Source organism: Cyrtonyx montezumae, unplaced genomic scaffold (assembly GCF_038088225.1).
Source record: "Cyrtonyx montezumae isolate F1298 unplaced genomic scaffold, pur_monq_1.0 scaffold_25, whole genome shotgun sequence".
Classification (NCBI taxonomy): domain Eukaryota; kingdom Metazoa; phylum Chordata; class Aves; order Galliformes; family Odontophoridae; genus Cyrtonyx; species Cyrtonyx montezumae.
Window position 1 is genome coordinate 2885439 of NW_027071992.1, and position 12225 is coordinate 2897663.

At 37.0% G+C, this 12225-nt stretch overlaps 1 protein-coding gene across 1 annotated transcript in view; it reads right to left on the bottom strand.

Annotated features, from left to right (window-relative positions):
• The window catches only part of MAST4 (microtubule associated serine/threonine kinase family member 4), a 100807-nt gene that overhangs the window by 12701 nt on the left and 75881 nt on the right, over nt 1-12225 (bottom strand). Inside the window, exons 13-21 of the mRNA XM_065739759.1 lie at nt 11684-11822; nt 10317-10449; nt 9438-9603; nt 6499-6600; nt 5793-5915; nt 5423-5535; nt 3618-3745; nt 3292-3524; nt 1286-1486 (exon numbers count right to left, since the gene is read on the bottom strand). Coding sequence (XP_065595831.1) covers nt 1286-1486; nt 3292-3524; nt 3618-3745; nt 5423-5535; nt 5793-5915; nt 6499-6600; nt 9438-9603; nt 10317-10449; nt 11684-11822 — 1338 coding nt within the window. The remainder of the gene's footprint in view (nt 1-1285; nt 1487-3291; nt 3525-3617; nt 3746-5422; nt 5536-5792; nt 5916-6498; nt 6601-9437; nt 9604-10316; nt 10450-11683; nt 11823-12225) is intronic.

The following is a 12225-nucleotide window of genomic DNA, read 5'->3' on the forward strand; positions in this document are numbered from 1 at the left end:
TAATGTACACGAATAAGTTGGGATTTTTGTTAGTAATAAGCAGAGCTAAAGTACACGATTTAGGGTGACAGAAATGTAATGACAACATTCCTACGTGTAGACAAAGCTAAGTTAAGATTTCACAGAATGCTGGGATAAAACTCAAAGAATACCCTATTTTAATATGCAGGGTAACTCAGACTGTATCATCTCGGAACTTAGCAATTCTTAACCTACAGCTGGAAAATGAATCGCTACAATACAGAACTGGCTGTGAGTATTACCTGCATGCGTATCATGCTCTTCTGATGGCTAATATGAATAATTAATGTGCCTTGTAGGCCTTTTACTAGCAGAAAAATGAATAAATAAATAAATAAATAGAACTGAGTGGTAGAGGTGTACATCAAATAACACCTTTGACTTATGGACAGTGACTACTTGGAAGAAAAAGTCTATGCAAAGAACAAGCTCAGACTGTTTCCCTCTTCTTTTTCAATTTGTTTTTTTAATAAAAAATAAAAAAGTCCAAGTTTTGTTTCTTACATATGTTAACTATATTAGATATAGTGGAATAGATAAAATATAGTTTTATATGTAGCCCAAGACAATTCCTCTTCACTCTATGTGGCCCAGACAAGCCAAAGAGTTAGACAATCATGGAAGACAGAAAGGTTAAGATGCAGTCCCTTTTTTGCTCAGTTGGGGCAATCTGGACTTTTATTTGGAATCACTATGGCATGAAATGCCAATGCTCCATCTAGAAACACTCAATACTACTTCTATACTTCCACCAATTTAAAGCAGTATTTCTGGCTTCACATTTGCTTTACTACATATAAGCCAACTACATATAAACCAGTGTAATACAGAAAAGAGTTCAACTTTCAGGCTATTCTCACTTCAGAGACTTCACTCTGGCTTATCATTTTTCTATGCAAGAGACAGGAGAGAAATAGGCCAAACAAACAGCTGTAACATCACAGCAGATATTCATGAAGCTGTATGTAGTGAGCTGCTTAGGACTTAAGCTACAATCATACTATAGATGAGCTACAGTGTAGCCTGTATCCTGTCTGTGCAGCATTGTAGTTACCACTAAACTACAATCTGCTGGTCAGAAGAGATCCCTCAGCTGTGATCTGAGCACTCCAAACTGAAGACCAGACAGGGTTTTTACTCAAATGTAAATGACAGAAGTAAAAATCTCTGACAAAAAGCCATTCTGTATTTTCCAAAATCTTGCATTAACATCAGAAACCATGCACTATGCACAAACCATACTGAATGACAGATTTAGCTGTACCTCCTGGGATCATGAGGGACAAAGCACTTGCAGAAAGAGACTTGGTAACTTTTCCAGAGATCTTCTTTTTCTCCGTACTTTCTAATCTCTGACGAGCCATCTGAGATGTAACTTCAGTGGGAGGCTTTGAGGAGTTATCTGTGCTGTCCACACTTTCACTTCTTCCATTCATCTGATCTAAGTGCTCTGAAAAACTGCCAACTGTACAAATAAAAAGGGACACACTGAAGGAAAACTGGAGGTTAGGGAAAGGAAACAGTTGTGAGACAGGAGCTTCTTCCTTCTGTCTACAAATTTACAAAAAGACAATCTGGAAATCTTAGCAATTCTCTAAAACATGCATAAATTTAACAGAATGAAGTGAAGCAACACTGTGCAACATCTTGTGTTCACTGATGGAACCAAAAAGTAAACAAAAGCAGAAGCAAGATCAGTAGCTCAACATGCAACATTAATCATGAAGAACTTAAACATACATCTATTTTTCACATGAACTTCTAAAGTGAACAACAGATTCAAGTTCAGCTGTGCAAGTTGCTAACAGCTTAACAACTTTTCCAAATCAAAACTTTTCCATCAAAACACTACCTGGCGTTCTCTTTTCATTATTATCGTTCACTTTTATTTGTTGAGTGATTTTCTTCTATCACTTTCAGAAAAGGGAATATGTCTGGCACTAAAGAACTCAGTGTTAACCCCACTGGTATTTCTCAACTATCTTCCGTAATGAAGGAAAATAGAATTTCATAGAAAATGATGATGATAATGATAGCAATAACGGCCCATGTCGGTAAAGTTGTATGAAACAAGCATCAAGAGTTTGTCTCCTAACCTTAGTTAAAATTAATTCCTAGTTTTATTTTAAGATCACAGAATATCCTGTTGCTAATGGGTTACAGGAATAAATGAAATGATTCTTAAGTGTAATTAGTAAGTGACAAAAGAACAAGAGATGTTTTGAGTTAGTATCTATGGCTAGGAGCTAGATTCATCAACATGACACTGAGGAGGGAGTGTGCACACGGTGTTTTGGACAAGGAAAATAGATGGAAATGGTTATACAATTCCGTAGTTTTGAGGATATACTCCCAGAACTAGTGGTTGAGGGGAGGAAAATGCAGACTACGAAGGAAATTCAGGGTGTGAGAATAGAAAGAAGACAGAATACAATGGTTATCTTGAGGTAACTCATTGAATTACAAAAGAGAAATCATCTGGAAATGAGAAAATATGGAAATGAGGTAATTCAAACCTACACAGGAACAAAAGTGAGATTGATACAGGCCTAGATCTGTGTTAAGAACCAGGTTACCCAACAGTTACATAAAACACTCTGAAGGTACAAAACCAGCAAGATACCGGGTCTCTGGATCACTCAGCAGTGCATTCAAATGCTTGTGCTGGAAAATGGAGGCATGAAGGAAATGTATTATTTAAGTAGAGAACAGATTACTACATTTCTTCCAAGATTTTAAATGACAGAAGTGACTTCCACAAGTCAAAGGCAATACTGCCAATTCTGAAACAAATATATTTCACAGTAAAGTCTTAAAAACACACTGAAATGTAGCACAGTGTTGGAAAACAGCAAAACAGATAAGCTGGAAAGAGTTTAGCACTACCAATCTAAAACTACCAAACAGGCAAGAGAAGGAATAAAAACGGTGCTTTAAATAAGTAACAGCACTCATAGGATCTAAGACTCATTTTCTCAAGAAAAGGATTTTGCAAATGATCTACGGCCAAATCACCACTTTATTAACTTGTCCAGCAGTCCTGGAGAGTTACTGAAACAATACCAACTGTTGGCATTTCTAAAAATGTTGATGCTATTCCATGTTTTATGGAAGTGTATTAGTATGAAACTCATACCAAAACAGAGCCCTTGTAGGATCTTCTCTCTTAAGTGGTACAGAAATGAAGGATTTCTAAATCCATGAATGCTAACCAAAGAAGATCCACATCTGTTTCTAACATCATCAGTTAAGATGCACAATGTGAATTACCTGACAATGTGGAGCTGCTGATTGTACTTGCTGGAGTTGTTACTTCGGGTTCATCTTGCACTATTTCTTCACTCACTAATGCAGGCTTTTCCTGTTCCTCCTGTGCTCCCACTAAGCAGGTAGAATCATCCTGCTCTCCTTCGGCAGATATAGCCAGCTTTGGCAACAAACCAGAACTGTGTCGCTGTCTGCTACCCTCAGTGTCAGAGGAGATGGATGTAGATACTTGTTGTCTGCATTAAAAATAAGCAAACTCTCATGCAGTTACCAAGATGAGGCAGCCTGCTACCTGACAAGCAGGACACAGACCACTTCCTTCTACTTACATTTCTGAATATTCTGAACTCCAGCTTAAAGATTCCACTGAAGGCAATGTTACACTTTTTGTTTTGTCTCCTGCATCTTCCTTTTCATCACCTTGTGTTTGAGAAACTCGGTCAATGCTACTAAACACCTATTACAGACAATAACAACAACAAAAAACACAAAAAAGCAGCTTGTCATTGACATATTTGAAACAAAAAAGATATTCAAGTGGTGCTCTTCATGCTTCAAATTCATATACAGTAAAGAGCGTAAACTAAAGAATTCTCAACCCTTCTAAAATTTGTATAGTTTCTATTCTTAAAATGTTTTCCTGTTTTGCTTCTTTGGCCCCTTACACAGTGGATCACTATTAGCACCTCTTCTCATTATCAATTAAACAGCTTTCTCCCCATTTCATTGTCTCCACAAGACAGCAGAAAAAACCCAGAAACTTGGGGTCTCCAGGTTATCAATGCAAATATTGAACTCACTCCTAATCATAAATTTAAAAATGAAAAAAATCCTACCCCTTAGGTATTGACTTATTATTTACCAGTTAGGTGTAGAAAGCACAAAAATTAATTTCAACTGACTCAGAAGTTAGAAGTAAATTACGTGGCTAAAGGACTTAGAAAAAAAATCTGACCACCAGAATTCTGTTTACTTTTCTGACCAACAGCATTCAAAAACTGCTGGCTGTATATTCTACAGATTGTGAGTCACAGCTAGAGATGTCAAGATGTAATGACTTTAAATAACAAACCATCACTGTGATACAGAGCTTTGAAAAGGGCAAAAGTTCACAGAATGCTAGAACGGTTGAGGTTGAAAAGGGCCTCTGGAGGTCACCTGGTCCAGCCACACCTCAACTACGTGCACCCAGAGCAGGCTGCCATTTCCAGAAAGCTTTTGATCTCCAAGGAGGAGACTACAATATCTCTAGGCAACCTGTGCCAGTGCCCTGTCATCCAAACAGTAAAGTAACATTCATACTAAACTCCTGGAGTTTCAGTTTGTGCCCACTGCCTCTTGTTGAAACTGCTCCCAGAGAAGTAAGCCTTCTTGTCCGACCTATCTTCACAACTACTGCAACATCTGCTAGTATATGAATTTGAAATACGCCACCAAATAGAAATAAGAAGCTCATATGGAATAAGGATAATTATATTGACAACTCCTTCCTCTGCTACTCCATGCTATCACAAATATAATAGATATTTGATACTTCAAATCCAGAATAAAATACACCAATTAGTTAAAGCGTAAGTCTGAACACAAAAGATATAAACATCCACTTTCAAAATACCTTTAAACAATATCTAAACAGGTGAAAGAAATTGCTCATTAAGAGAAAGCTTTTAAAAATCACCGTTGACTGCTATTTAAGACTAATAGCACACTGATTAGGCATTCTGCTTCTTTATCCATTATACTTTCTGCCAGTTTTTCCTCTACAAAAGTTCCTGAGCATGATCACTCTTCTGCTTATTTTCCTTGCCAGCAGCAATTAGCTCCCTTTAGACCGTTTGTCTTCACAGCATTCAAATCACTTGCACAAATCCACATCTTTCCTCAACTGAATCACATGCTGAATACCACCCTGCTTTTCACTGCAGTTTACTGTCACTTAAACTCATCACTGTAGGCTACCACTATAGTCTGTTACACCATCACCTGCAAGATACTCATTTCATACTTGTTTCTTGGAATTTTAACAGAAAATGAGCAATGCTATATGCACCTCTTCCATTTCTGATATTTCCAAACTCCAGAATAGCAGCTAAAAAATATGCATACAATATGCATTAAAACAGTTCTTACTTACCTTTGAAAATCTGTGTGAACATGAGGAAAACTGCCTTATCTCCAAATTAAAATCCTCATCATTTGTATCATCTTCTTCCTCAGTTTCCATGTGGTGGTATTTCTCAGAACGAGCTACAAATAAAAAAGAAAAAAGAAAAAACAACTGAATTTATTGGGAGGACTCGGTAATAAATGTTATCATTAGTCAAAAGCATAATTATATTTTTATTTCTCCTGAAATGTCATACCACCACTGAAACTGTACAGCTGCCAATGGTTCCTACAAAGCAGATTTTCAAAGCTGTAAACAAATACAAAATTCCAAGACGTAGCGATTATTTTAGCAAGGGTTCATTGCATTTTTTTTTTAACTGCAAGCAAATACTTACTGTCAAAATAACTTGTGTCATCTTCAGACTCCAACTGTGGAATAAACTCTGCTTTCTGTCTCAGCAGACTGTTCCAGTCTAGGCCCCTGAAGAATTTATGTTGCTTTACTTCATATGCACCACCTGGGGGAGCCACAGAAAAACAGTGAGCAAAAGACGCCAAACCCCCTGACATTACTTCAACTAAATCCCCGGTGAAGTGAATGCAAATTAGCATGGAAAAGCACAGTCATCACCTCCTGCAGGCAGGAACCACTACTACCCCTCTTCACTGGCATCACCTAAACCTGTCAGAGCAGCACCCCTGTCATATTTGTTAAGCAGTGCTGGCACTGCCAAATTTATTCTTCCTCCGTTCAACATTTCTGTTTTTCTTGATAAACTAATAACAATGCAACAAAGCAACTAATAACAATTCCTGCTTTACTTATTCAAGTACAAGAGGAGTAAAAGACCTATCACATGTAAGCACCACAAAACAAACATCAGCCTGCTGAAGTCTTATTACTTATTTGAGTCCATTAATTTTCTCTTGTCATAGCAGTATGACATATATATCACATAGGCTGCTCATCCTGAAAGATATTTCTCAGACAAAAAGAAAAAAAAACATAAAAAATAACCACAAACAACAGTGTATTGACCTCTGCAGAATGTAAAAGCTATTTCTAGCACACAAACAGTATTTGGAGTAGTTAGCCCTAACCTGTTCCCAATCTTTCCAAGGGATTTTGCCTGAGCAGCAGGGTAATGAGATCTTGAGCATCTGGAGGCGGTGCTTCGTCCTTTTCAGGCCAGATGATTTCATCTAACAAAAAAGACAGCTTGTTATTATTTAAGTCTGATCCCAACATTCAGAAAAAGATTCTGTAAAGCTGTCATTAAAAAAGACAGAGTGAAGGAAACTTTTCCAAGTTGCTCTGTTACACACCAATTATTTCTGATTTTAATACTGTTTACACAGACTCAACACACTTATTTTTATAAGCAGTGCTTAACAGCAGCATGCATCCATGGAAAACATGGGAAACTATTGCAGAATACTATCATGCTGGTATGTCATCCTTCTCCAGGCCATCCCTGTAAATGTCCTATCACCATAGTTTAAATTTCAGTTCTGTTCCATGGAAACTGCTGGTAAGATGGACACAGCTGAACGGACCCAGTAGTCTCTGCTCACATCTGTAGTTATGCCTTAACACTAAATAGATACACTGAAGTCATTACTCCCATGACTAAGGTTGAGGTACTGCTGTAGAGAGATCAATGTCAATGTGACCTTTTTTGAAGTCTCTCACACTTCACAACTCTGACTTTCATATTACTGAGGCTTTACTTAGCAAACTACCTGAATCCTTCAGTCACAATGTTAAACTCTGCAGCATTCGAGTAAAACTGAATAAAAAATTCTGTCAAATACATTAAAATTAAATAATGGAAAACAGTGCCAGTTTCAAGATCAACACAAACTTTACGACAGCTTATATAATAATTTTCATCTGATATTTGCCTCCATAAATGTAACATATTGAAGGTTTACACAAAATCTTGCAGTAGTTTCTTAGGAGGTACAAAGATTTCAGCATCAGAGAAACTGAGTATTAGGACCTCAGAAAACAGAAGAATGTAAAGGATTCTGTTGTAATTATGTGACTTACATTTTTCCTTTGAAATTGGTATAATTTGAGAAACAATTATCAGAAGGGGTTTAAAATAACTGGAGCTTAAACTTTGCATTTTGAAGTATAAAGAAAGGTACTGAAATGAACAAGCATAAAATGTAAGAATAAGCTTACTGTTAAACCCTATCATACTAGGCATCTACTTTACATCAAAGCCTTCCACAATTTACCCATAAAACTTGGAAGGGAGGAGAGGCAAACTATGACCAAAAGGGAAGAAGCTAAAATGAGGGGGCTTAACTCAGCAGACTGACAAGTGAAATGCAGATTTCATGAACGGAAACTAGAATAAAATTCTGTGCTATAGTTCTGACTCTGTAACATGGCTTTTTCAGTTGAATTCAAAGGGGCCATCTATTTTAGCAAAGGAAACTTATTCATGGAAAGAATTCACCTGCATATACTGACAGTAGGAATGATTTCAGGAAAGCATTTAAAACTGAAATGAAAAAATTAAAAGAAAAATATCAAAAAATGAAGCATGTTGACCAACAGTGCTGAAGAGGATTATCAAGAATGGATCACGTTTACACAAATACACATCTACGAATAATCTCTGGACAAATTCAGATGGATGAAATTATCTGCCTACGTATCACTCAAGTTTGTAACACATGACATCATACTTTACAAAATGTAAAATCCATGGAACGTGCGAATTGCAGGCTAAAGATTAAATGTAGACATTAAATTTGGACGATTCCCACACCTCCTTTCAGACAAAGCTCTTAAAAATAAAAACACACACATGTCTGGAAATGCAGTAAAAACATTGATTATTTCCATGTTTGCCTGCCTACAGCTTCCACAGCAGTCTAAACCTGATTTGGAAAACAAAGCATGACTACATACGGCAGCCAAGACACATCTAGAACAAAGCCAGCATTTGTTGCTTGTGTTAATTAAGCAGTTGATTCCCTCTGCCACTCAGGCCTTAGTGCATGACATCAGAAAACATCACAGTTCTACATCCATAAACAGCTAGAATATGGTAATATATCAAAAGTAAATCCTTTCCATTAAAATTTGCAAACATACTTGGCTTTCAGCATCATCAGTGGAAAAAAGAGCGGTGACAAATGGTCTCTTTATGAACAAATGGGAATCTGCTGTGTTCTCAGAGAACAAGGAGACAGCAGTTCAGTTATTTTTGTTTTTGTTGGTTTTGGGTTTTTTTGGTCTTAGCGGACTTTTTAAGAAGACCATAATACCGACTGGGAAATATTGAGTAACAGAGGTGCTGTTCTGTTAAACTTTTGGCATAAATAGAGGCCTTCTACATCAATACATCTGGGAAATTTATGGAAACAGCAGGTAGGATAGTAAATGATTCTGTTTAATTATCATTCAGTTTTGCCACAAGCCTCATAACAATACTTAAGGTCAGCTTGCAGGTTAAAATCTAAAAGGCTATTGAATTTTAAATGAAAGAAGAACAGCTGTTACATGAACAACATTACACTAAAACAGTCACAAATGAAATCATTAACAATATGTGAATTGAATTTGTTTCCTTCTCTTTCTCATTATTTATTATTTGGGAGACATTTGTTCTAAGGTTTTATCACATCTTTGTTAATTTCTTCATCATGCCATGAGGCATTTTCCTATTTACTCAAATTTATTTTAACCATTTATTCTCTGGGATAATTTTGTTACTGAAGACTGAAAACACTCTGCTGTGATGCCAACACTCTCTTCTTTCAAACAGTGCAGCTTAGCTATTTTACCCTATATTACTGCATTTCAGTACTCAGCAAGAATATTAGGTAAGGTCAGCTTTTAGAACAAATTAATTCTTACTACTTTGACAGCAAATGGTATGTTACAATAACAGTGTTGTCTCTTATGAGCAAACTAGCTTAAAACTTAGTGTATCAGTGAAGTTGTAAATATCTTTACTACTGACATAAACTGAAACGTTTATCAGCAAACCAATCTGGTTCTATGTGATGATACTCACCACTGATTACTTGTCCAAACAGCTCTTCTGGTGTATCTCCAAAGAATGGCACACATCCAACAAGAAATTCATAAAGAATAATTCCCATTGCCCACCAGTCCACTGGTTTTCCATAACCCTGTCTCAGTATTACTTCAGGAGCTATGTATTCAGGTGTACCACAAACCTGAAAGAAAGAAAATAAGCATGATGGCAAATTAAGTCTAACAATACTTGCTATATCACATGACTTCTAAATCTTTAAATATAAAATAACACAGAAACAAAAAAATCACATTCAGTAAATTTTAGGCTATTCAGCTGGCATGAATTTTTTTATGATCTATCTACACATACAGGCATCAATCACGTTTGCATGTCTGTAAAGCAAAAGACAGTTCATTTCCAATATATGGTATAAAAGTCAATCACAGCAAATATTTTATTTTATTTAAATGTATCTTTAGGTTTACACAAAAGTTGCGATAGCTTTATCTTAAGTAATTTTTACTGTGAACAGATTGTGAGCAGTGGTAATGAGGCACGCTTAAAGGGAAATGGGCCATAGCAAAGATTTTAGAACCCCTGGTAGTACCATGCATCATCAGTTCTACAAGCACACTGCTGAGACTTCTGAATTCCTTATGAAAACAGTTTTCTATTTATCTTTCTCACAGGTTCACTTGCACACAATCAAGTCGTTCATCTTACTAATAGATCCTAATGCAGAAAGAAAAAAGCCTACCATAATCTGCTGGGCATTATCAAAATAACTGACAAACACAATCAGAACACATATGCAGAAATAACTTCATATTATGAAGTATTACAGTATATTCTGCTGGCAAAACATCACTGCATGAAACAGTCAATGTAAAAAAGAGAAAAGCTCTATCTTACTTGTTTATCAAGGAATTCTCTGGCATCCTTCTCAATGTGACCCTCATACAGATTGGTAGTCAAACTCATTAGTCCCACCTTTGACAGACCAAAGTCTGTAAGCTTTATATGGCCCATGGAAGTTACCAATAAACTGAAAATTAAAATGATCAGAAATTAATGTGATATCATTAAAGATTATACACTTATTACTATTATACTCAAGAGAAATGTTTCATCAGCACTGAAAGAATTTAAAGACAGCTTAAAAAGCAATTTAGCCAGGTACAAAATAGGTTAGAAATATTACACTGTTATTACGAGACATAAACAAAGTTTTCATATACAATTGAATAGAATCAGATAGAATAATGGAGTGTTAATAGTTAAACGGTAGATGTTTGAAGAAAACAAAATAGTCATTATCCTGAAATAATGAGAATAGAGTAAATTCAGCTTTTAAAATGAGGTAGGTATTTTCTACCAGTAGCAGGTTGGGTCATTTATTTGAAAAAAACTCAGATATTAAGGTAGCTGATAACTAATACTACACTGGCCTCAGGTATCGTGATAAGAAGACATTTGTGTGCCTTATCACTTCCAAGTGATGCAACTCCAATTTTTTTTAATCATTATTATCTGATCTTTTTAGTATAAGACAAAGAGAAGATTGAACGTGAGGCAGAGGTGTACACTGGCAGCCCAGAGGGCCAGCTCCAGAACTGACAGTGGGCGAGGAAAGGAGGGGCTGTCCCCTCTGCTCTGCACTGTGTGGCCTCACACAGTTCTATGATTCTATGTATGAGGAGCAGCTGAGGCCCCTGGGTGTGCTGAGCACAGAGCAGAGCAGCTGAGGGGAGGCCTGATGGCGGCTGCGGCTCTCATAGGGAGCGGAGGGCAGCGCTGAGCTCTGCTCTGTGTGACAGCGACAGGGCCCGAGGGAACGGCATGGAGCTGTGCCAGGGGAGGGCAGCTGGGGGTAAGGGACAGGGTCTGCACCTGAGTGGAGTGGGCACAGAATAGGCTGCCCAGGGCAGTGTCACAGCCCCATGCTGCCAGAGTTCAAAAAGTGTCTGGTCAATGGCCTCAGTTATACAGCCTGATTTTTGGGTCATGCTGTGTGAAGCCAGGAGTTGGACTTCAACAGGAATTGGATCCTTACAGGTTCCTTTCAACTTGGGATATTCTACAATTCTGTGATAAATGGAGATATAACAACCATATTTTTCACTATAATTACTTGCTGTAATATTATTTACATATAGAGGAGAGATTCTGTATTTCTAGAAAATGGAAAAAAGAAAAAAAAACACAATCAAAAATAACCAGGAACAATTCCCCATACTGATCAATCTAAGTCCTCTTTCAGTTATATTCTATATACGTACTTGTCTGGTTTCAAATCCCTGTGTACAATTCCATAATTATGAAGGTATTCCAAGGCCAGAACAGTCTCTGCAAAATACATCCTTGCCATGTCTACAGGTAAGGGGCCCATATTTTTCAACAAAGTAGCACAGTCTCCACCTGCGGAAACAGGACAAATGTTGAAAGACAGTGCAACAAATTTTGACATGTATATGCTGCAGAAGGAAACATAAATTGTAGTCATGTTTCTTTTCCAGTCAGATTTAGTAATTTAATAGGCAATCATAGTATCTACTGCACTGAAAACAAAACAGCATGACGCTGGGAGACGGTGGTGCAATAGTTCAGCAGGAAACCAATAACGCCTATGCTGTTACTTAAAAGAAGCCCACACAGTCACAGCAACTCATCCTGATCACTAGGAGATAATGAGTAGGAGAAAAGTCACCTTATCCTTGAGTTTAGATCCTAAATCTGTATTGCCAGAATACACAGCAAATCAAGAGGGTCCTTTCAATGCAAACACCATCAAGGTTCTATTTCTTTTATGGTATGATTAAAA